Genomic DNA, 22,445 nt, shown 5'->3' on the forward strand with positions numbered 1-22,445 from the left:
CCATTCAGCTGTGAGTTGAGCACGTTTTTTTTTTAGATATGTAAAATATGTATGAGAGACAACTCTGCAGGAGAGGGAAGAGGAGATGAAAATAGAGATGGGGAGAGAGGGGATTAAGAAAATCCTTGACTGTGTACAGACTCAGTGAGCATAACCTTCTATTGAGTGGCCACCTTAGGCAGACCTGGCTCTCAAGAGAAGACAGGCTATGTGCACACTGCCCACAAAATGAAGTGGAAACTGAGCTGCACTTCCTAACCTCCTGTCCAATGTATGACCATAACAGAGACACATATTTCCATCAGATTACATAGATCCACAAAGAATTTGAAAGCAAACCCAATTTTGATAAACTTCCACAGTGTGCCATCAAAGCAGCAAGATTTGTGACCTGTTACCACAAGAAAAGGGCAACCAGTGAAGAACAAACACACCAGTGAATACAACCCATATTTATGCTTATTTATTTTCCCTTGTGTACTTTAACCATTTGTAAATTGTTACAACACTGTATATATACATAATATGACATTTGTAATGTCTTTATTCTTTTGAAACTTCTGTATGTGTAATGTTTACTGTTCATTTTTATTGTTTATTTCACATTTGTATATTATCTACCTCACTTGCTTTGGCAATGTTAACACATGTTTCCCATGCCAATAAAGCCCATTGAATTGAATTGACAGAGAGAGACAGAGACAGAGACAGAGAGAGAGAGAGAGAGAGAGAGAGAGAGAGAGAGAGAGAGAGAGACAGAGAGAGAGAGAGAGAGAGACAGAGAGAGAGAGAGAGACAGAGAGAGAGGCAGAGAGAGAGAGAGACAGAGAGAGAGAGACAGAGAGAAAGAGAGAGAGAGATAGCGAGAGAGACAGAGAGAGAGAGAGAGAAAGAGAGAGAGAGAGACAGAGAGAGACAGAGAGAGAGAGAGAGAGAGAGAAAGAGAGAGAGAGGAAAACAGAACATAGAGTGCCACATTGAAAGGGGAATAGAGAAAGAGATAGATGTCAGGTGAAGAAAAGGAGATTGACCCATGAAAGAAAATTACTTTCAATTTACCTACATTGTTTTCAATTGCTTTCAACTTCCCTGAATACGTAAATTGTGGCCATTCAGACAGGTCTGGATGCACTAGTTCTGTGTGTCTGTATGTTTCTGTGCCAGAGGGCTTGTCTGAACCTGTTCCTCTCATCCATCACCCTACAGGAACACAAGCAGCAGTACTCTGTATTTCTTTATTTACACCTTGATTTTGGCCAGGTAAATCATTTCCAATTATTCTCGTCTACAATACCCACCTAGTAATTCAACTGACGCACTCAATTGAACACACAACTACAAAACTCATCATTACCTTAATGCACAGTGAACGTGTTTGATTATACTGATCACGGCCACGAGGGGATGGTGGGCATTGAGAGAACGAGAGAGAGCGAGAGAGCGAGATGGAGAGAGAGGTAAAGAGGGAGAGTAGATCACATTGACTGCACGCAATCAAATAAGTAGAGCTGGTTGGTATGACTGGGGTATGACCTTGGTCCTCCTAGAGGGGGGGAGTACTAGTTAGGAACTTAGAGAGTGTGTACTTATGTCACTCTATTTGGTTAGGTCAGGGTGTGACTTGGGTGGGCAAATCTATGTTTCTATTTCTTTGTTGGTTTAGTATGGTTCCCAATCAGATTCAGCTGTTTATCGTTGTCTCTGATTGGGGATCATACTAGGCAGCCCTTTTTCCCACCTTCAGTTATGGGATCTTGTTTTTGCTAGTTGCTGTGTTAGGCCACAATACTTTACGTGTCGTTTATCTTTCTTGTTTTTTTTGGTGTTCATTTAATAAATTCAAAATGTACGCCTACCACGCTGCACCTTGGTCTAATTCCAACAACGAGCGTAACAGAAGATCCCACCACAAACGGACCAAGCAGCGTGGTCAGGAGGAGAGGACACAACGGAAACCCGAGAGGCAGCCCCAAACATTTTTTGGGGGAGGCAGATGACGTGGGCGTCTGTGCTGAGGGGTGAGTCCGAGACCGAGGAGGAATGCTTGGACCGTTCGAGCGAGGAGTGGTTGGCAGTGGAGAGGGACGAAAGAGTTTGGAGGGGTTGGAGTCTGGACCATTTGAGCGAGGAGTGGTTGGCAGTGGAGAGGGACGAAAGAGTTTGGAGGGGTTGGAGTCTGGACCGTTTGAGCGAGGAGTGGTTGGCAGTGGAGAGGGACAAAAGAGTTTGGAGGGGTTGGAGTCTGGACCGTTTGAGCGAGGAGTGGTTGGCAGTGGAGAGGGACGAAAGAGTTTGGAGGGGTTGGAGTCTGGACCGTTTGAGCGAGGAGTGTTTGGCAGTGGAGAGGGACGAAAGAGTTTGGAGGGGTTGGAGTCTGGACCGTTTGAGCGAGGAGTGGTTGGCAGTGGAGAGGGACAAAAGAGTTTGGAGGGGTTGGAGTCTGGACCGTTTGAGCGAGGAGTGGTTGGCAGTGGAGGGATTAAAGAGTTTGGAGGGGTTGGAGTCTGGACCGTTTGAGCAAGGAGTGGTTGGCAGTGGAGAGGGACGAAAGAGTTTGGAGGGGTTGGAGTCTGGACCGTTTGAGCGAGGAGTGTTTGGCAGTGGAGATGGACGAAAGAGTTTGGAGGGGTTGGAGTCTGGAGCAAGACAGTCGCTTTGAGGAGCGTGTGACCCTTCAGGCACCATGCTTTGTGGTTACACGTACTGTGTCTCCGGTACGCATCCACAGCCCAGTGCGCTCTGTGCCAGCTCCCCACATTTGCTGTGCTAGAGTGGGCATTCAGCCAGGACGGATTGTGCCGGCTCAGCGTCCCTGGTCTCCGATGCGTCTCTTCGACCCAGGATATCCTGCGCCGGCTCTACGCACTGTGTCTCCGGTGCGCCTTCACAGCCCAGTGCGTCCTGTGCCAGTGACCCGCAGTTGCCGGGCTACGGTGAGCATCCAGCCAGGACGGGTTGTGCCAGCTCTGCACTCCAGACCTCCGGTGCGTCTCCACGGCACAGTATATCCTGTGCCAACTCTACGCAGTGTGTCTCCCCAGCCCGGCAAGCCCTGTGCCAGCTCCACGCACCAGGCCTCCAGGGCGTCTTTCCAGCCCGGTGCGTCCTGTGCCAGCTCTACGCACCCGGCCTCCAGTGATGATCCATGGCACGAAGCCTCCAGTGACGATCCATGGCCCGAAGCCTCCAGTGATGATCCATGGCACGGAGCCTCCAGTGATGATCTATGGCACAAAGCCTCCAGTGATGATCCATGGCACAAAGCCTCCAGTGATGATCCATGGCACAAAGCCTCCAGTAATGATCCATGGCCCGGAGCCTCCAGTGACGATCCATGGCCCGGAGCCTCCAGTGATGATCCATGGCACGAAGCCTCCAGTGATGATCCATGGCACGAAGCCTCCAGTCACGATCCATGGCCCGGAGCCTCCAGTGATGATCCATGGCCCGAAGCCTCCAGTGATGATCCATGGCACGAAGCCTCCAGTGACGATCCATGGCCCGGAGCCTCCAGTGATGATCCATGGCACGAAGCCTACAGTGATGATCCATGGCACGAAGCCTCCAGTGATGATCCATGGCCAGGAGCCTCCAGTGATGATCCATGGCACGAAGCCTCCAGTGATGATCCATGGCACGAAGCCTCCAGTGATGATCCATGGCCCGGAGCCTCCAGTGATGATCCATGGCAAGAAGCCTCCAGTGATGATCCATGGCCCGAAGCCTCCAGTGATGATCCATGGAACGAAGCCTCCAGTGACGATCTGCGGTCCGGAGTCTCCAGCGACGGTCCGCTGTCCGGAGCCTGCAGCGACGGTCCCCAGTCCGGAGCCTGCAGCGACTGTCCCCAGTCCGGAGTCTCCAGCGACGGTCCGCCGTCCGGAGCCTGCAGAGACTGTCCCCAGTCTGAAGCCTCTGGTGATGGCCCCCAGTCCGGAGCCTGCAGCGACTGTCCCCAGTCCCTCTTTGGTGACGGTCCCCAGGTCATCGTCACCGGCTTTCTGACTGCTACCGATCCACGTTTCTTTTTCCATTTGTAATGTCTTGATTGTTCCCATTACATGATTATTATTTCCCTATTTAACCTTCTGGTTCTCATTATGTTTTGTGCTTGATTGTTCCGGTTCTGTGTTAGTCTGTTGTGTTAGGGTTTGTTATCCCTGCGTGGAGTTATTTTTGCTGATTATTTTTCCTGAGTAAGAGTACGTTATTTTACTCAGTTCTGTGTCCTGCGCCTGACTCCGTTCTCCCCTCTGCACAACTAACACATGACACACCTTGAGACAACTGGTACTGTAGGTGCCTCGTCAGCCCTCGCACCACACACACACACACACAAACGTTCCCCAGTGTCTCCCTAACACACACATACGTTCCCCAGTGTCTCCCTAATGCACACACACACACACACACACACGTTCCCCAGTGTCGCCCTAACACACACACACACACGTTCCCCAGTGTCTCCCTAACACACACACACACACACACGTTCCCCAGTGTCTCCCTAACACACACACATATACACACGTTCCCCAGTGTCTCCCTAACACACACACATACACACACATTCCCCAGTGTCTCACTAACGACAGAGGGAGAACATCTGCATGTCTGAAGAGGCCTAATTAAGAGAGTTTGGGAAACCATTAGAGGAAAGAAGAGATGGTGTGTGTGTGTGTGTGTGTGTGTGTGTGTGTGTGTGTGTGTGTGTGTGTGTGTGTGTGTGTGTGTGTGTGTGTGTGTGTGCATGTGCATGTGCGTGAGTGCATGTGTGCATGATGTAATCTGTGGAGACAGGGTCTTGGCTATATATTGAACAGTATACATGCTCTGTTTAGACCAGGGGTGCCAAACTAATTTTGCCCCGGTGGCGCATTCTTCAACAAGATCCGTTTTTTGGAATATAAGTCCATTATCATTCCTACACAGTTTCTATTTGGCTTTAGTAATTTTAAAGTAGATTGAGTTTGTTTTCCCTCCCTTTCCTCTGATCTAAAAAAATATCCCAAGGCCATGATTGGGTACAATTCCCTGTGTAGGGTGCTGTCTTTCAGAGGGGATGATAAATGGGAGTCCTGGCTCTCTGTGTTTGTCACGTCCTGACCTTAGTTATCTTTGTTTTCTTTATTATTTTGGTTAGGTCAGGGTGTGACAAGGGTGGTTGGTTTAGTTTTTGTATTGTATAGCAGTTGCCATACCAGGCGGTGATGCAACCAGTCATGATACTCTCCATGGTGCAGCTGTAGAGCTTTTTGAAGGTCTGATGACCCATGCCAAATCTTTTGAAGGGGGAATAGGCTTTGTTGTGCCCTCTTCATGACTGTCTTGGTGTGTTTGGACCATGTTCATTTGTTGGTGATGTGGACACCAAGGAACTTGAAGCTCTCAATCCACTACTGCACCGTTGATGAGAATGGCGGCGTACTCGGTCCTCCTTTTCCTGTAGTCCACAATCATCTCTTTGGTCTTTATCACGTTGAGGGAGAGGTTGTTATCCTAGCACCACACTGCCACCACACTGCCAGGCCAGGTTGAGAATTAGCCTAGCAGATGTGTTGTTACCTACCCTTACCACCTGGGGGTTGGCCCGTCACGAAGTCCAGAATCCAGTTGCAGTGGGAGGTGTTTAGTCCCAGGGTCCTTATCTCCACCCTCTTTCTCCCCCTCTCCCTATCTCCACCCTCTTAATTTTTCTCTCTCTCTTCTCTCTCTCTCTCTCTCTCTCTGTATCGCCACCCTCATTCTCCCTCTCTCTCTCTATTTCAAACCCCTCTTTCTCCCTCTCCCTCCCTCTTTCTCGCTCCCTCTCTATCTCCTGTGAAACTTAGGGCCTGAAGGCTGTCACAATCCGGAGGAGATCCATCAAACATCACACATGTGAGGGGTTGAGCCATGCTGGTTCACCATGGTCAATATCACTACACTGATGCTGTGTGTGTGTGTGTGTGTGTGTGTGTGTGTGTGTGTGTGTGTGTGTGTGTGTGTGTGTGTGTGTGTGTGTGTGTGTGTGTGTGTGTGTGTGTGTGTGTGTTCGTGTGTGTGTTCGTGTGTGTATTTGTGTGTGTGTGTGAGCATAAATTACACACCTCCTTTGCGCTCAGTGTGTGCCCTAGAGCACTGTTTAAGGCGGGGCACCACGTCCTCCAAGGCTTCAGGGCTGACATTTTCCATGGAAAGACTTGCTGCCATGTAGTTTAGACATGGGAAGCTGTAACTAGGTGAAGGTTGATCAGGTAGGGTTTAGAAGTGAATGACGTTTTGTGGACTGGAGCACATGCAGGGGAGTAAAATAAAGGTAATAGAAAAGTAATTCTGTCATAGAGAAAAGTAATACTGTCATAGAGAAAAGTATTTCTGCCATAGAGAAAAGTAATACTGTCATAGAGAAAAGTATTTCTGTCATAGAGAAAAGTAATATTACTTCTTTTCACTTTAGATTTTCAGCTATTCCACTGAGAATATTGCTAGCAAGGACATGATCCAAAAAAGATTGCCTTGGCTGGCTTACAGTCACACACGCAAGAGCACACAAGTGCACACACATACACACACACACACACACACTCTCTCTCTGAGGAGCAAGGTTGACACAAGCTCTCTTGCTGGAATAAGGGTGTACAATTCTGCATTTGACAGAATCCATTCCTCTGAAAACAAAAGCTAAGACACATTGCCACCCCTGCAGTCACACATGCACGCACACACAGTTACAGTCACACAGACACGCGTACACACATACACACACTGACACCCACACACAAAGTGAACCATGCTGGGCAGCTCTCCTCTGAACTGCTGTGGCCCTCCAGGAGGCTGATCTGTGCTGGGTCACCATGGTCAATGTCACTGCAATGCTGCTGTGTGTGTGTGTGTGTGTGTGTGTGTGTGTGTGTGTGTGTGTGTGTGTGTGTGTGTGTGTGTGTGTGTGTGTGTGTGGGTGTGCTTGTTTGTGTCTGTATCTGCATCTGCAGGGGGGATAACCAAATCTGTGAACTGCCACTCTCACATCTGAAGAGCAACAATGAAAAGGAGAATGAAGGAAAAAAGAAGACAAACTAAATAAGATGAGTAGGAATTGACAGTCGTCAGAAAAGACACAGTTACCCATTACAGTTACCCGCCTGGTACAGTTACCCGCCTGGTACAGTTACCCGGCACGGAATAGTATAGTCAAGGTTTGGTCTCCTTAAAGTTGGTGGCAGCTCAGATTCCAGTTTTAGTGTTACAAAGCACTTAATTTGAACAGTGCAGGATAAATGTCCTGATTCAACATCTGTCAATGTCTGTCAGTTGACCACCTTCTCTCTTTTGTCAAAGAACCCACAAAGTAACCAGTCTCATAGTCTCACATCAGAATTAGACCTTCATCTATGATTCTCAAACAACAAATTTCAAAGTTGCTGCAAACGTCAACATTCATTTTGAAGTGTTGAAGGTTAAGTTTAGGCATTAACTCTGAATGGTTAAGGAAAGGGTTAAGGTTTGAGAGAGGCTTAAAAAAAATGTTCTATCCCTGGATTCAAACATGCAAAACCTTTGGAATAAGAGGCAGATGTTAACTCTTATGCGCTATCTACGTCCACAACAACCTAGCAAAACCGCACTCGGGTGACCTGGCTGAGAATAACGGCAAACAGCATTTCTTCCCCCCTCGACTTTATCTATTCCCCATCCTCTCTTTTTCCCAATGTGGAACATCAAGGATCGTCCTCCTCCTCCTCCATCCTTCACCCCCCTTCTTCCTCTCTTCCTCCTGTATTTTCTTCCTCAATATGCAGGCCAGAGCCTGCCCAACCTGCAGGGCCGAGCAGAGCTCCCTGCCTCCTCTGTTCCCCTCTGGAGGGGACCAAACACACAGTGGTCTGTTTCATGCTCCCAGCACACCATCACGGTTTAATGCTTCAACAGACTGACTACTGACATCAGCCTCATAGCAACGCCTGCACATCCTCTACATAAACACACACCAATTCACAGCAGCACGCTGCCTTTAAACTGCTGAGGATTAATTATGAGACAGACAATCAATCAATCAAATGTATTTATATAGCCCTTCTTACATCAGTTGATGTCACAAAGTGCTGTACAGAAACCTAGCCTAAAACCCCCAAAAACAAGCAATGCAGGTGTAGAAGCACGGTGGCTAGGAAAAACAGCCACACACTCACACATGCTCACACACACACACACACACACACACACACACACACACACACACACACACACACACACACACACACACACACTAATCATAACTAATTAATTAACTAATCATGTGGGGACACACAATTGATTTCCATTGAAAATCCTATTTTCCCTAACCCTTACCCTAACCCTTACCCTAAACCTAACCCTAACCCTTACCCTAAACCTAACCCTAACCCTTAACCCTAGACCTAACCCTAACCCTAAACCTAACCCTAACCCTTAACCCTAGACCTAACCCTAACCCTAAACCTAACCCTAACCCTAACCCTTACCCTAACACTAAAATTAACCTAACCTTAACTCCAAAACCTAACCTAAACCCTGACCCAACCCTAGACCCTGACCCAACCCCTAACCCAAATTCTAACCCCACACCCCCTACAAATAGCCTTTTTCCTTGTGGGGACTAACTAAATGTCCCGAGTTGGTCAAAATTATTGTGGGGACTTGTGATCCCACAAGTATAGTTAAACATGTCCACTTGTGTAGGCCAACACACACACACACAGACACACAAACAAACAAACACACACACAGACACACACACACACACACACACATCAATGCAGAGCTCACAGACTTTCAACTGCTGAAGGATTCAGACAGAGACACTAGGGCGATTCCACTCCAGCTGTTTTTCAGAATTATGTGGCAATTCTCATTTAGGAACTTCATTGGGGGAAAGGATGTTTAACATGCTTTTACATATGCATCACATTTTTGAGGGGGAAAATCACGACGAAAGTCGCCATTTTAGGCCCTTTTAATAACGATACATGTAATACCCTATGATCTGTGAACCGTACACTATACAGACAACATCTTGGTGTCAATATACTCTCTGTTTTGTGCACTAAAATATGGAGTATGTCCAGATCCTGAAAAAAAAATGCCACATTAATTTATTCAACATTAAAGATATTAAAGCTGCGATATGTAACTTGTTGGGCGACCCAACAAAATCCACATAGAAATATGTGTTATAGATCTGTTTTTCTCATTGAAAGCAAGTCTAAGAAGCGATAGATCTGTTCTATGTGCGATATTTCTATGCGTCCCATTCTTAAGTTTCATTTTTGCGTCTTTCGGTTTTGAACACCAGCATCAAACAGCTGAAAATACAATATTTTTTGTTATGTAAAATATATTTCACAGCGGTTTAGATGGTACAATGATTCTCTACACTAAACTTACTTGTTTTGTCACATAAACTGAAATTAGGTGAACTATTAGAATTTTAGCAACCAAAACTACCCTTTTTGGTTTAGTTTATTTTAAGACATGTTTTGAACAATACACTATACAAGTACATCACATTTCCAGAGTTGGTTCTGTACTAGTTCTGAAGGTATGATACATTTTATGAGCACCATCAATCAATACAGTGAAGAGGAAATTGATTCTAAGGAAACTCCCTCTGCTGGTGATTTGCTGACTGTGCGATCCTAAATAAGGGCTATGAAGACCTATAATGTCAATTTCTATGCATAAAATGGGTCATATCACTAAAAGTACCAGAGAGCTCATTCTCTAAATGTGATATTTATATGGAGTTGGTCCCCCCTTTGCTGCTATAACAGCCTCAACTCTTCTGGGAAGGTTTTCCACTAGATGTTGGAACATTGCAGCGGGGATTTGCTTCCATTCAGCCAAAAGAGCATTAATGAGGTTGGTCAATGCTGTTGGGCGATCAGGCCTAATCCCAAAGGTGTTTGATGGAGTTGAGGTCAGGGCTTATGCAGGTCAGTCAAGTTCTTCCACACCGATCTCGACAAACCATTTCTGTATGGACCTTGATATGTGCACAGGGGTATTGTCCAGTGGTGTAAAGTACTTAAGTAAAAATACGTTAAAGTACTACTTAAGTCGTTTTTTTTGAGTTTCTGTACTTTACTTTACTATTTATATTTTTGCCAACTTTTACTTTTACTTCACTACATTCCTAAACAAAATAATGTACTTTTTACTCCATACATTTTCCCCGACAGCCAAAAGTATTCATTAAATTTTGACAGGAAAATGGTCCATTTCACACACTTATCAAGAGAACATCCGGGGTCATCCCTAATGCCTCTGATCTGGCAGACTCACTAAACACACTTTTACTGAAGTCATTTTCTATTAAGGTATCTTTAACTTTACTCAAGTATGACAATTGAGAACTTTACCCACTACTGGGATTGTCATGCTGGAACAGGAAAGGGCCTTCCCCAAACTGTTGCCACAAAGTCGGAAGTTGCCACAAAATCGTCTAGAATGTCATTGTATGCTGTAATGTTAAGATTTCCCTTCACTGTTACTAAGGGGCCTAGCCGAACCATTAAAAACAGCCCCAGACCATTATTCCTCTTCCACCAAACTTTACAGTTGACACTAAGCATTCGGGCAGGTTGCATTCTCCTGGCATCTCCAAACCCAGATTTTTCCGTCGGACTGCCAGATGGTGAACGCGTTTCTACCAACAGTGTCACCAGAAAAGCGCCATCACACCTCCTCCTCCATGCTTTACAGCGGGAACCACACATGCAGAGATGATTCATTCACCTACTCTGCATCTCACAAAGACACAGCGGTTGGAACCAAAATCTCAAAGCACAGATTTCACAGAGTTCATTCCTCGTGTTTCTTGGCCCAAGCAAGTCTCTTATATTATTGGTGTACTTTAGTAGTGGTTTCTTTGCAGCAATGAAAGCCTGATTCAAACACTCTCCTCTGAACAGTCGATGTTGAGATGTGTCTGTTTCTTGAACTCTGTGAAGCATTTATTTGGGCAGGTAACTCTAATGAACTTATGCTCTGCAGCAGAGGTAACTCTGGGTCTTCCTTCCCTGTCGCGGTCCTCTGAGAGCCAGATTCATCATAGCGTTTGATGGTTTTTGCGACTGCTCTAAATGAAACTTCCAAAGTTCTTGACATTTTCAGAATTGACTGACCATGTCGTAAAGTAATGATAGGGTCAGTCGGTTATATTTGGAGTATTTCTCCTGTCTTATCCGGTGTCCTGTGTGAATTTAAGTGTGCTCTCTCTAATTCTCTCTTTCTTTCTCTCTCTTGGACGACCTGAGCCCGAGGACCATGCCTCAGGACTACCTGGCATGATGACTCCTTGCTGTCCCCAGTCCACCTGGCCATGCTGCTGCTCCAGTTTCAACTGTTCTGCCTGCAGCTATGGAACCCTGACCTGTTCACCGACGTGCTACCTGTCCCAGACCTGCTGTTTTCAACTCTCTAGAGACAGCAGGAGCAATAGAGATACTCTCAATGATCGGCTATGAAAAGCCAACTGACATTTACTCCTGAGGTGCTGACTTGTTGCACCCTCGACAACTACTGTGATTATTATTATTTGACCATGCTGGTCATTTATGAACATTTGAACATTTTGGCCATGTTCTGTTATAATCTCCACCCAGCACAGACAGAAGAGGACTGGCCACCCCTCATAGCCTGGTTCCTCTCTAGGTTTCTTCCTAGGTTTTTGCCTTTCTAGGGAGTTTTTCCTAGCCACCTGCTTCTACATTGCAGGTGTTTGGGGTTTTAGGCTGTGTTTCTGTACAGCACTTTGATATATCAGCTGATGTAAGAAGGGCTATATAAATAAATTTGATTTTGATTTGACTTGTTATTTTTCCAAATAGGGCTATCTTCTGTATACCACCCATACCTTATCACAACACAACTAGTTGGCTCAAACTCATTAAGGAAAGAAATTCCACAAATTAACTTTTAACAAGGCACACCTGTTAATTGAAACGCATTCCAGGTGACTACCTCATAAAGCTGGTTGAGAGAATGCCAAGAGTGTGCAAAGCTGTCATCAAGGGACTAAGTGATGGCTACCTTGAGAATCTAAAATATATTTTGATTTGTTTACCACTTTTTTGGTTACTACATGATTCCATATGGGTTATTTCTTGATTTTGATGTCTTCACTATTATTCTACAATGTAGAAAATAGTAAAAAATAAAGAAAAACCCTGCAATGAGTAGGTGTGTCCAAACTTTTGACTGGTACTGTACATGTCAGTTGTTTTTCTCTAGGATGCCCACAGGCCTCACAACACTTGTCTTAAGGTCCCCCGGAACCAATTGGAAAAGTGAATGGAAGAACAGTGCATTGTGAAAGTATTCAGACCCCTGGACTTACAGCCTTATTCTAAAATGTATTACATTGTTTTTTCCCCTCATCAATCTATACACAATACCACATTTGGACAATTTATACACTTCAAGCTTGGGAATTTTCTCTCATTCTTCTTTGCAGATCCTCTCAAGCTGTCAGGTTGGATGGAACGTAGTTGCACAGCTATTTCACTTTTCCCCATTATGGCAAAGTGAAAACAGGTTTTTAGAAATGTTAGCAAATGTATTCAAAATAATAAACTGAAATACCTTATTTACATAAGAACTCTGACCCTTTGCTATGAGACTTGAAATTGAGCTCAGGTGCATTCTGTTTCCATTGATCATCCTTAAGATGTTTCTACAACTTGATTGGAGTCCACTTGTGGTAAATTCAATGGATTGAACATGATTTGGAAAGACACACACCTGTCTACATAAGATCCCACAGTTGACAGTGCATGTCAGAGCAAAAACCAAGCCATGAGGTCAGAGGAATTGTCTGGGGAAGGATACCAAAACATTTCTGGAGCATTGAAAGTCCCCAAGAATAGAGTTGCTTCCATAATCCTTAAATGCAAGAAGTTTGGAACCACTAAGACTCTTCCTAGACTTGGCCACCCGGCCAAACTGAGCAATCGGGGGAGAAGGGCATTGGTCAGGGAGGTAACCAAGAACCTGATGGTCACTCTGACGTGGCTCTAGAGATCCTCTATGGAGAGAAACTTCCAGAACGTCAACCATCTCTGCAGCCCTTCACCAATCAGGCCTTTATGGTAGAGTGGCCTGACGATAGACACTCCTCATTAAAAGACACATGACAACCCGCTTGGAGTTTGCCAAAAGGCACCTAAAGACTCTCAGACCATGAGAAACAAGATTCTCTGGTCTGATGAAACCAAGATTGAACTCTCTGGCCTGAATGCCAAGCGTCACGTCTGGAGGAAACCGGGCACCATCCCTACGCTGAAACATGGTGGCAGCATCATGCTGTGGAGATGTTTTTCAGCGGCAGGGACTGGGAGACTAGTCAGGATCAAGGCAAAGATTAATGGAGGAAGGTACAGAGAGATCCTTGATTCAAACCTGATCCAGAGCGCTCAGGAACTCAGACTAGGGTGAAGGTTCACCTTCCAACAGGACAACGACATTAAGCACATTGCCAAAACAATGCAGGAGTGGCTTTGGGACAAGTCTCTGAATGTCCTTGAGTGGCCAAGCCAGAGCCTGGACTTGAACCCGATCAAACATCTCTGAAGAGACCCGAAAAGGGCTGTTTAGCAACACTTCCCATCCAACCTGACAGAGCTTGAGAGGATCTGCAGAGAAGAATGGGAGAAACTCCCCAAATACAGGTATGCCAAGCTTGTAGCGTCATACCCAAGAACACTTGATTCTGTAATCACTGCCAAACGTGCTTCAACAAAGTACTGTGTAAAGGGTCTGAATACCCTATTTGCTTTGCCATTATGGGTCATTGTGTGGAGATTGATGAGGGGAAAAAACAATTTAATACATTTTAAAATAAGGCTCTAACGTAACAAAATGTGAAAAAAGTCAAGGGGTCTGAATATTTTCCCGAAGCCACTGTATAAGGAGACTGTTTAGTTCCGAAAATAAGGGGTTAAATGCATGTAAAAGAAATAATCTAAAAACATTTCCTGATCTTTCTTCTATCTCTAAGATATAGGACAGATATATCAGAACAAACTTCCTTTAGATTTTTTTGTGGAATATCTTTTGTTCAATGCGTTTGTATCGGCTAATAGCAGTGAAGCCAAAATGTTAATTTTTCATCAAATATATGTGATTTGGGGATACTTCAATGAGTCTTCAAATTCTAAATCAAACGGCTAAATGATCCTTGGTATGACTTTCTACAAACAATTCCATATAGCTTAGCCTCAAAGCACGTGGTTGTTGACTATCTCTGAGTCGTCAGCTGGTCCACAGTGTTGTGCCATTGTTCCAGTGGAGGGACAAAGTATCTGTCTGCATTTAACCTCTGGGCTGAGAGCAGTGTGTAGGGCAGCATATTCACGGTCACTATTAGCATGTCATTAGCCCCAGTAAGAGGTGACATTGAGCCACAGAGTGTGTGTAGTTCAAATCAAATCACATTTTATTGGTCGCATACACATGATTTGCAGATAATGCAAGTGTATGCAAGTGTAGCGAAATGCTTTTGCTTCTAGTTCCGACAGTGCAGCCATATCTAACAAGTAATCAAACAATTCCCCAACAACTACCTAATACACACAAATTTAAAGGGATGGAATAAGAATATGGACATGTAAATATATGGCTGAGCGATGGCTGAGCGATGGCCGTGCAGCATAGGCAAGGTTCAATAGATGGTTTTTGGTATTTTATTAGGATCCCCATCAGCTGTTGCAAAAGCAGCATCTACTCTTCCTGGGGTCCACACAAAAAATGAAACATAATACAGAATGACATAATACAGAACATCATTAGACAGAACAGAACTACATGCATTTTTAAAAAGGCACACGTAGCCTACTGTAACGACGCTCCTCTTCTTCTGACAAGGAGTAAGAGAGGTCGGTCCAATGTGCAGCGTGGTAAGTGTCCATTTTAATATATAAAACTGAACACTACAAAAATACACAATAACAACGTGAATGGACAAACGAAAATCGAAACAGTATGGTACAAATACAGACACAGGAAACAATCACCCACAACTCAAAAGTGAAACCAGGCTACCTAAGTATGGTTCTCAATCAGGGACAACGATTGACAGCTGCCTCTGATTGAGAACCATACCAGGTCAAACACAGAAATCCCAAAACATAGAAAAAGGAACATAGACAACCCACCCAACTCACGCCCTGACCATACTAAAACAAAGACATAACAACAGAACTTAAGGTCAGAACGTGACACCTACAAGGTATAGTATAAGGTATGTACATATGAGATGAGTAATGTAGTATATGTTAAAATTACTAAAGTGGATTTGTTTACAGTGACTAGTGATCCATTTATTAAAGTTGCCAGCGATTTGAATCTCTATGTAGGCAGCAGCCTCTCTGAGTTAGTGAGTGCTGTTTAGCATTGTGATAGAAGCTGTTTTTCAGTCTCTTGGTCCCATCTTTGATGCACCTGTACTGACTGCGCCATCTGGATGGTAGAGGGGTGAACAGGCAGTGGCTCAGGTGGTTGTTGTCCTTGATGATCTTTTTGGCCTTCCTGTGACATCGGGTGGTGTAGGTGTCCTGGAGGGCAGGTAGTTTGCCCCCGGTGATGCGTTGTGCAGACCGCACCCCCCTCTGGAGAGCCTTGCGGTTGAGGGTGGTGCAGTTGCCGTACCAGCATGTGATACAGCCAGAAAGGATTCTCTCCATTGTACATCTGTAAAAGTTTGTCAGGGTTTTAGGTGACAAGCCAAATGTCTTCAGCCTCCTGAAGTTAAAGAGGCACTGTTGCGCCTTCTTTACCACACTGTCTGTATGGGTGGACCATTTCAGTTTGTCTGTGATATGTACGCTGAGGAACTTAAAACTTCCGCCTTCTCCACTACTCTCCCTTCGATGTGGATAGGAGGGTGCTCCCTCTGCTGAGAGGTTGTTTTACTGACACCACACTCCGAGTGCGCTCACCTCCTCCTTGCAGGCTGTCTCTTCGTTGTTGGTAATCAAGCCCACTACTGTTGTGTCGTCTGCAAACTTGATGATTGAGTTGGAGGCGTACATGGCCACGCAGTCATGGGTGAACAGGGAGTACAGGGCTGAGCACACACCCTTCTGGGGCCACAGTGTTGAGTGTCAGCGAAGTGGAGATGTTGTTTCCTACTTCACCACCTGGGGCGGCCCGTCAGAAAGTCCAAGACCCAATTGTACAGGGCGGGGTTGAGACCCAGGGCTTCCAGCTTAATGATGAGCTTGTAGGGTACTATGGTGTTGAATGCTGAGCTGTATGCAATGAACAGCATTCTTACATAGGTATTCCTCTTGTCCAGATGGGATAGGGCAGTGTGCAGTGTGATGGTGATTGCATCATCTGTGGACCTGTTGGGGCGGAATGCAAACTGAAGTGGGTCTAGGGTGGCTGGTAAGGTGAAGGTGATATGATCCTTGACAAGTCTGTCAAAGCACTTCATGATGACAGAAGTGAGTGCTATGGGGCGGTAGTCATTTAGTTCAGTTATCATTGCCTTCTCGGGAACAGGAACAATGGAGGCTATTTTGAAGCATTTGGGGACAGCAGACTCAGATAGGGATTGATAGAATATGTCTGTAAACACACCAGCCAGCTGGTCTGCGCATGCTCTGAGAACGCGGCTAGGGATGCCGTCTAGGCCAGCAGCCTTGCGAGGGTCAACACGTTTAAATGTCTGACTCAGGTCGGCCACGGAGAAGGGGGAGGGCCGTGATGGTGGCACTGTATTATCCTCAAAGTGGGCAAAGAAGTTGTTTAACTTGTCTGGGAGCAAGACATCAATGTCCTCGAAATGGCTGGTTTTGTTTTTGTAGTCCGTGATTTCCTGTAGTCCTTGTCACATACGTCTCATGTCTGAGCCGTTGAATTGCGACTCCACTTTGTCCCTATACCAACATTTTGCTGGTTTGATTGCCTTGCGGAGGAAATAACATCACTGTTTAAATTCGGCCATATTCCCAGTCCTCTTTCCATGGTTAAATGCAGTGATTCGCGTTTTCAGTTTTGCGCGAATGCCGCCTCCACAGTTTCTGGTTAGGGTAGGTTTTAATAGTCACATTTGGTACAACATCTCCAATGCACTTCCTTATAAACTCACTCACTGTGTCAGCTTATAGCTCGATGTTATTCTCTGAGGCTGCCCGGAACATTTCCCAGTTCGCGTGATCAAAACAATCTTGAAGAGCGTAGATTCCGATTGGTCAGACCAACGTTGAATGGTTCTAGTCACGGGTAAATCCTGTTTGAGCTTCTGCCTATAAGACGGTAGGAGCAAGATGGAGTTGTGGTCGGATTAACCAAAGGGAGGGCAATGGAGGGCCTTGTATGCTTCGCGGAAGTTAGAGTAGCAGTGATCAAGTGTATTGCCTCCACGAGTGCTGCAATCAATATACTGATAGAATTTAGGTAGCCTTGTTCTCAAATTTGCTTTGTTAAAATCCCCAGCTACAATAAATGCAGCCTCAGGATATATGGTTTCCAGTTTACATAGAGTCCAGTGAAGTTCCTTGAGGGCCATCGTGGTATCTGCTTGAGGGTGTATATACACAGCTGTGATGATAACTGACAATAATTCCCTTTGGGGATAATATGACCGGCATTTGAGTGTAAGGAATTCTAAGTTGGGTGAAAAGAAGGACTTGAGATCCTGTATGTTGCTATGATTACATCATGTGTTGTTAATCATGAAGCATACACCCCTGCCCTTCTTCTTCCCAGAGAGGTGTTTATCTCTGTCGGCGCGACGTATGAAGAAGCCCGGTGGCTGAACCGACTCCGACAACGTATCCCAAGAGAGCCATGTTTCCATGAAACAGAAAATGTTACAATCTCTGATGTCTCTCTGGAAGGCAACCCTTGTTCTAATTTCATCTACCTTGTTGTCAAGAGACTGGACATTGGAGAGTAGTATACTCGGAAGCGGTGGGCGGTGTGCACGCCTACGGGGCCTGACCAGGAGGCTGCTCCATCTTCTCCATCTGCCTCTTCTGCGGCGGCGTTGTTTTGGGTCGGCTTCTGGGATTAGATCCAATGTCCTGGGTGGTGGTCTGAACAAATTATTAGCTTCGGGAATGTTGTATTCCTAGATCGTAATGTTGGTAAGTTGACGTCGCTCTTATATCCAATAGATCTTCTCGGCTGTATGTAATAACACTTAAGATTTTCTGGGCTAACAATGTAAGAAATAATAAAAAACAAAATACTGCATGGCTTCCTAAGTACTCGAAGCGAGGCGACCATCTCTGTTGGCGCCATCTTGCTTTATGCTTCACGCCACACACACACACACAAACACACACACAAGCGTGTGCAAGTGTGCATGCACACACACAAACACATATGCAAACTCAAAAGCATGCACACATATACACGCACACACACATGCTTGCACGTACACACCCACACATGCGTGTGAGAACACACCGCATCACCACCACCAAGGCTACTATCTCAGCTAGGGGGCGCTATCCTGAAATGCTGAAAACTGAATTAAGCCTACCAGACTCTCTTGATTAAAGTGACAGTCAGTGAATAAAATAAGGGCTTGAAGAACGGCACAAAAACAGCAAAGACAAGGTTGCATCAAGGGTCTTTGGAATACCAGAGATGTCTCAGGGCTAAACAACATAGGCCAGACACCCAATGTCAGCTTTGATGAATCAAGGTCTGAAGTCCTGTCTGTCGATCAGTTAGTTAAATGATATATGTCATCCTGTCAGAGACAAAACAATCATTAAGCCATCATGAGGGTGATTTGAAGGAGGGGCAGGGTGTGTGTGTGTGTGTGTGTGTGTGTGTGTGTGTGTGTGTGTGTGTGTGTGTGTGTGTGTGTGTGTGTGTGTGTGTGTGTGTGTGTGTGTGTGTGTGTGTGTGTGTGTGTGTGTGTGTGTGTGTGTGTGTGTGTGTGTGTGTGTGTGGTCTAACTTTACTATCCTTCCGAGCTCTAAAAGTCCTCACAAGGGTAGTAAAACCAGAACAATTCTATCGATTGGGGACATTTCGCCAGTCCCCAAAAGGAAAAGGCTATTTTAGGCTTAGGGGTTAGGTTTAATGTTAGGGTTACAATTAGGGTTAGGGTTAGAATTAGGGTAAGGGGTTACGATTAGGGTTAGGTTTAAGTTCAGTTTTAGGGGTTAGGGAAAATAGCATTTTGAATGGGAATGCATTTTTTGGTGTCTTTGTGTATGTGTGTGTGTGTGTGTGTGTGTGTGTGTCAAATCAAATCAAATTGTATTGATCACATACACATGGTTAGCAGATGTTAATGCGAGTGTAGCGAAATTCTTGTGCTTCTAGTTCCGACCATGTAGTAATATCTCACAAGTAATCTAACAATTTCACAAAAACGACCTTATACACATGTGTAAAGGCATGAATAAGAATATGTACATATAAATATATGGATGAGCGATGGCCGAATGGCATAGGCAAGATGCAGTAGATGGTATAGAGTACAGTATATACATATGAGATGAGTAATGTAGGGTATGTAAACATTATATAAAGTGGCATTTTTTAAAGTGACTAGTGATATATTTATTACATCCAATTTTTTATTATTAAATTGGCTAGAGATTTGAGTCAGTGTGTTGGCAGCAGCCACTCAATGTTAGTGATGGCTGTTTAACAATCTGACGGCCTTGAGATAGAAGCTGTTTTTCAGTCTCTCGGTCCCAGCTTTGATGCACCTGTACTGACCTCGCCTTCTGGATGATAGCAGAGTGAACAGGCAGTGGCTCGGGTGGTTGTTGTCCTTGATGATCTTTTCGCCTTCCTGTGACATCGGGTGGTGTAGGTGTCCTGGAGGTCAGGTAGCTTGCCCCTGGTGATGCGTTGTGCAGACCGCACCACCCTCTGGAGAGCCTTACGGTTGTTGGTGGAGCAGTTGCCGTACCAGGCGGTGATACAGCCCGACAGGATGCTCTCGATTGTGCATCTGTAAAAGTTTGTGAGTGATTTTGGTGACAAGCCAAATTTCTTCAGCCTCCCGAGGGTGTGTGTGTGTGTGTGTGTGTGTGTGTGTGTGTGTGTGTGTGTGTGTGTGTGTGTGTGTGTGTGTGTGTGTGTGTTCGTGCATACGTGTGAGCGGGCGGGCGCATGTGCCGTGGAATGATGCAAGCAAAATAATTTCCTCCACTCACAGTAAACACAGTGGAAATCTGTGATGATTATCAGGCATGACAAGGTGCACTTTGCATGACATAAGTCTTACAGAGTAGGCTAGTAACACTGTAAATACCCACTTAAGTATGATTTATTGATATGTGTTTTTACTAGGTATGTAATGGAAAGTGAAATCCATAAGAGCTCTGCTAACCCGCTGCTAATGACTAATCTGCTTATCCTATCTTCTGACAATGCCCCTTCCAATCAAAACTAAGAAGCTAGCGACTGTCTCAATAGTATTTACTATCTGCATTCCGTTTTCTCCTTTCCTCCACAATCACTGATCTGACAAAACATGACAGGTCTAAGCAACATGGTGGAAAACTATCCAGTCCCTTCACCAACCAGCTAATGAATAAGGCCAGGAGTTTTCCCTGTCCCCACACCCTGACCTGACTAGGAAAAACACAAGGCCCTGATGATGACAAACAAAAATACTATGAAAGCAAAGGCACCCATTAACAGTATTGAGATGCAGCCACCAGCTCATCTAACCACTCTTCCAACTCTCCTCTCTCTCTCCCAGAGTGAATCACAATGATGGACTGGGCGTAAGACCTTGAGCCAGTCTTAGCCAATACATTAGTCTGATCAAGCCCACAGTCCTTAAAGTCCCTCCAGGGGAAGAAAGAATGATCGGGAAGAAATGTCACAGGTCAGATGCAACATTCAGCTGTCTCATAATTGGGAGACATACTATAAATCTAAATGGTGGCTACATTACTGAGCTCTTTAATATGCCAGACCAAGATGTTATTTATGTTAGCATAGAGGGTACAGAGATAAGACTGATATAAACTCCCTCGCAATCTTTCTCTCTCTCTCTCTGTTAGTCTTTCTCTCTCCCTCTCTGTTAGTCTTTCTCTCTCGCTCATCCTCTTCTCTTTCTTTCTCTCTCACTCTCTCTGTTGCAGTCTCTCTCCTCCTTTCTTTCATGTCCTCTCCTCTCACCCCTCATTCCGTATTCATTGATCTGGCCAAGGCTTTCGACTCTGTCAATCACCACATCCTCATCGGCAGACTCAACAGCCTTGGTTTCTCAAATGATTGCCTCGCCTGGTTCACCAACTACTTCTCTGATAGAGTTCAGTGTGTCAAATCTGAGGGTCTGTTGTCCGGACCTCTGGCAGTCTCTATGGGGGTGCCACAGGGTTCAATTCTTGGACCGACTCTCTTCTCTGTATACATCAATGAGGTCGCTCTTGCTGCTGGTGAGTCTCTGATCCACCTCTACGCAGACGACACCATTCTGTATACTTCCGGCCCTTCTTTGGACACTGTGTTAACAACCCTCCAGGCAAGCTTCAATGCCATACAACTCTCCTTCCGTGGCCTCCAACTGCTCTTAAATACAAGTAAAACTAAATGCATGCTCTTCAACCGATCACTACCTGCACCTACCCGCCTGTCCAACATCACTACTCTGGACGGCTCTGACTTAGAATACGTGGACAACTACAAATACTTAGGTGTCTGGTTAGACTGTAAACTCTCCTTCCAGACCCATATCAAACATCTCCAATCCAAAGTTAAATCTAGAATTGGCTTCCTATTTCGCAACAAAGCATCCTTCACTCATGCTGCCAAACATACCCTTGTAAAACTGACCATCCTACCAATCCTCGACTTTGGCGATGTAATTTACAAAATAGCCTCCAATACCCTACTCAACAAACTGGATGCAGTCTATCACAGTGCAATCCGTTTTGTCACCAAAGCCCCATACACTACCCACCATTGCGACCTGTACGCTCTCGTTGGCTGGCCCTCGCTTCATACTCGTCGCCAAACCCACTGGCTCCATGTCATCTACAAGACCCTGCTAGGTAAAGTCCCCCCTTATCTCAGCTCGCTGGTCACCATAGCATCTCCCACCTGTAGCACACGCTCCAGCAGGTATATCTCTCTAGTCACCCCCAAAACCAATTCTTTCTTTGGCCGCCTCTCTTTCCAGTTCTCTGCTGCCAATGACTGGAACGAACTACAAAAATCTCTGAAACTGGAAACTCTTATCTCCCTCACTAGCTTTAAGCACCAACTGTCAGAGCAGCTCACAGATTACTGCACCTGTACATAGCCCACATATAATTTAGCCCTATCAACTACCTCTTTCCCAACTGTATTTAATTTATTTATTTATTTTGCTCCTTTGCACCCCATTATTTTTATTTCTACTTTGCACATTCTTCCATTGCAAAACTACCATTCCAGTGTTTTACTTGCTATATTGTATTTACCTTGCCACCAAGGCCTTTTTTTGCCTT

General features: G+C 45.2%; 2 protein-coding genes across 2 annotated transcripts in view; one reads left to right on the forward strand and one right to left on the reverse strand.

Annotated features, from left to right (window-relative positions):
• Positions 1-22,445, reverse strand: part of LOC110508193 (glypican-1) — a 144,835-nt gene that overhangs the window by 111,800 nt on the left and 10,590 nt on the right. The window lies entirely within an intron of this gene.
• On the forward strand, positions 1,813-4,308 carry LOC149970810 (uncharacterized). The gene has a single exon (XM_090224847.1). The coding sequence runs from the start codon at positions 2,607-2,609 to the stop codon at positions 4,038-4,040; it is 1,434 nt and encodes a 477-aa protein (XP_090080973.1). The 5' UTR covers positions 1,813-2,606; the 3' UTR covers positions 4,041-4,308.

The sequence above is a fragment of the Oncorhynchus mykiss genome, chromosome 28, assembly GCF_057628025.1.
Source record: "Oncorhynchus mykiss isolate SJ-2025 chromosome 28, ASM5762802v1, whole genome shotgun sequence".
Lineage (NCBI taxonomy): Eukaryota > Metazoa > Chordata > Actinopteri > Salmoniformes > Salmonidae > Oncorhynchus > Oncorhynchus mykiss.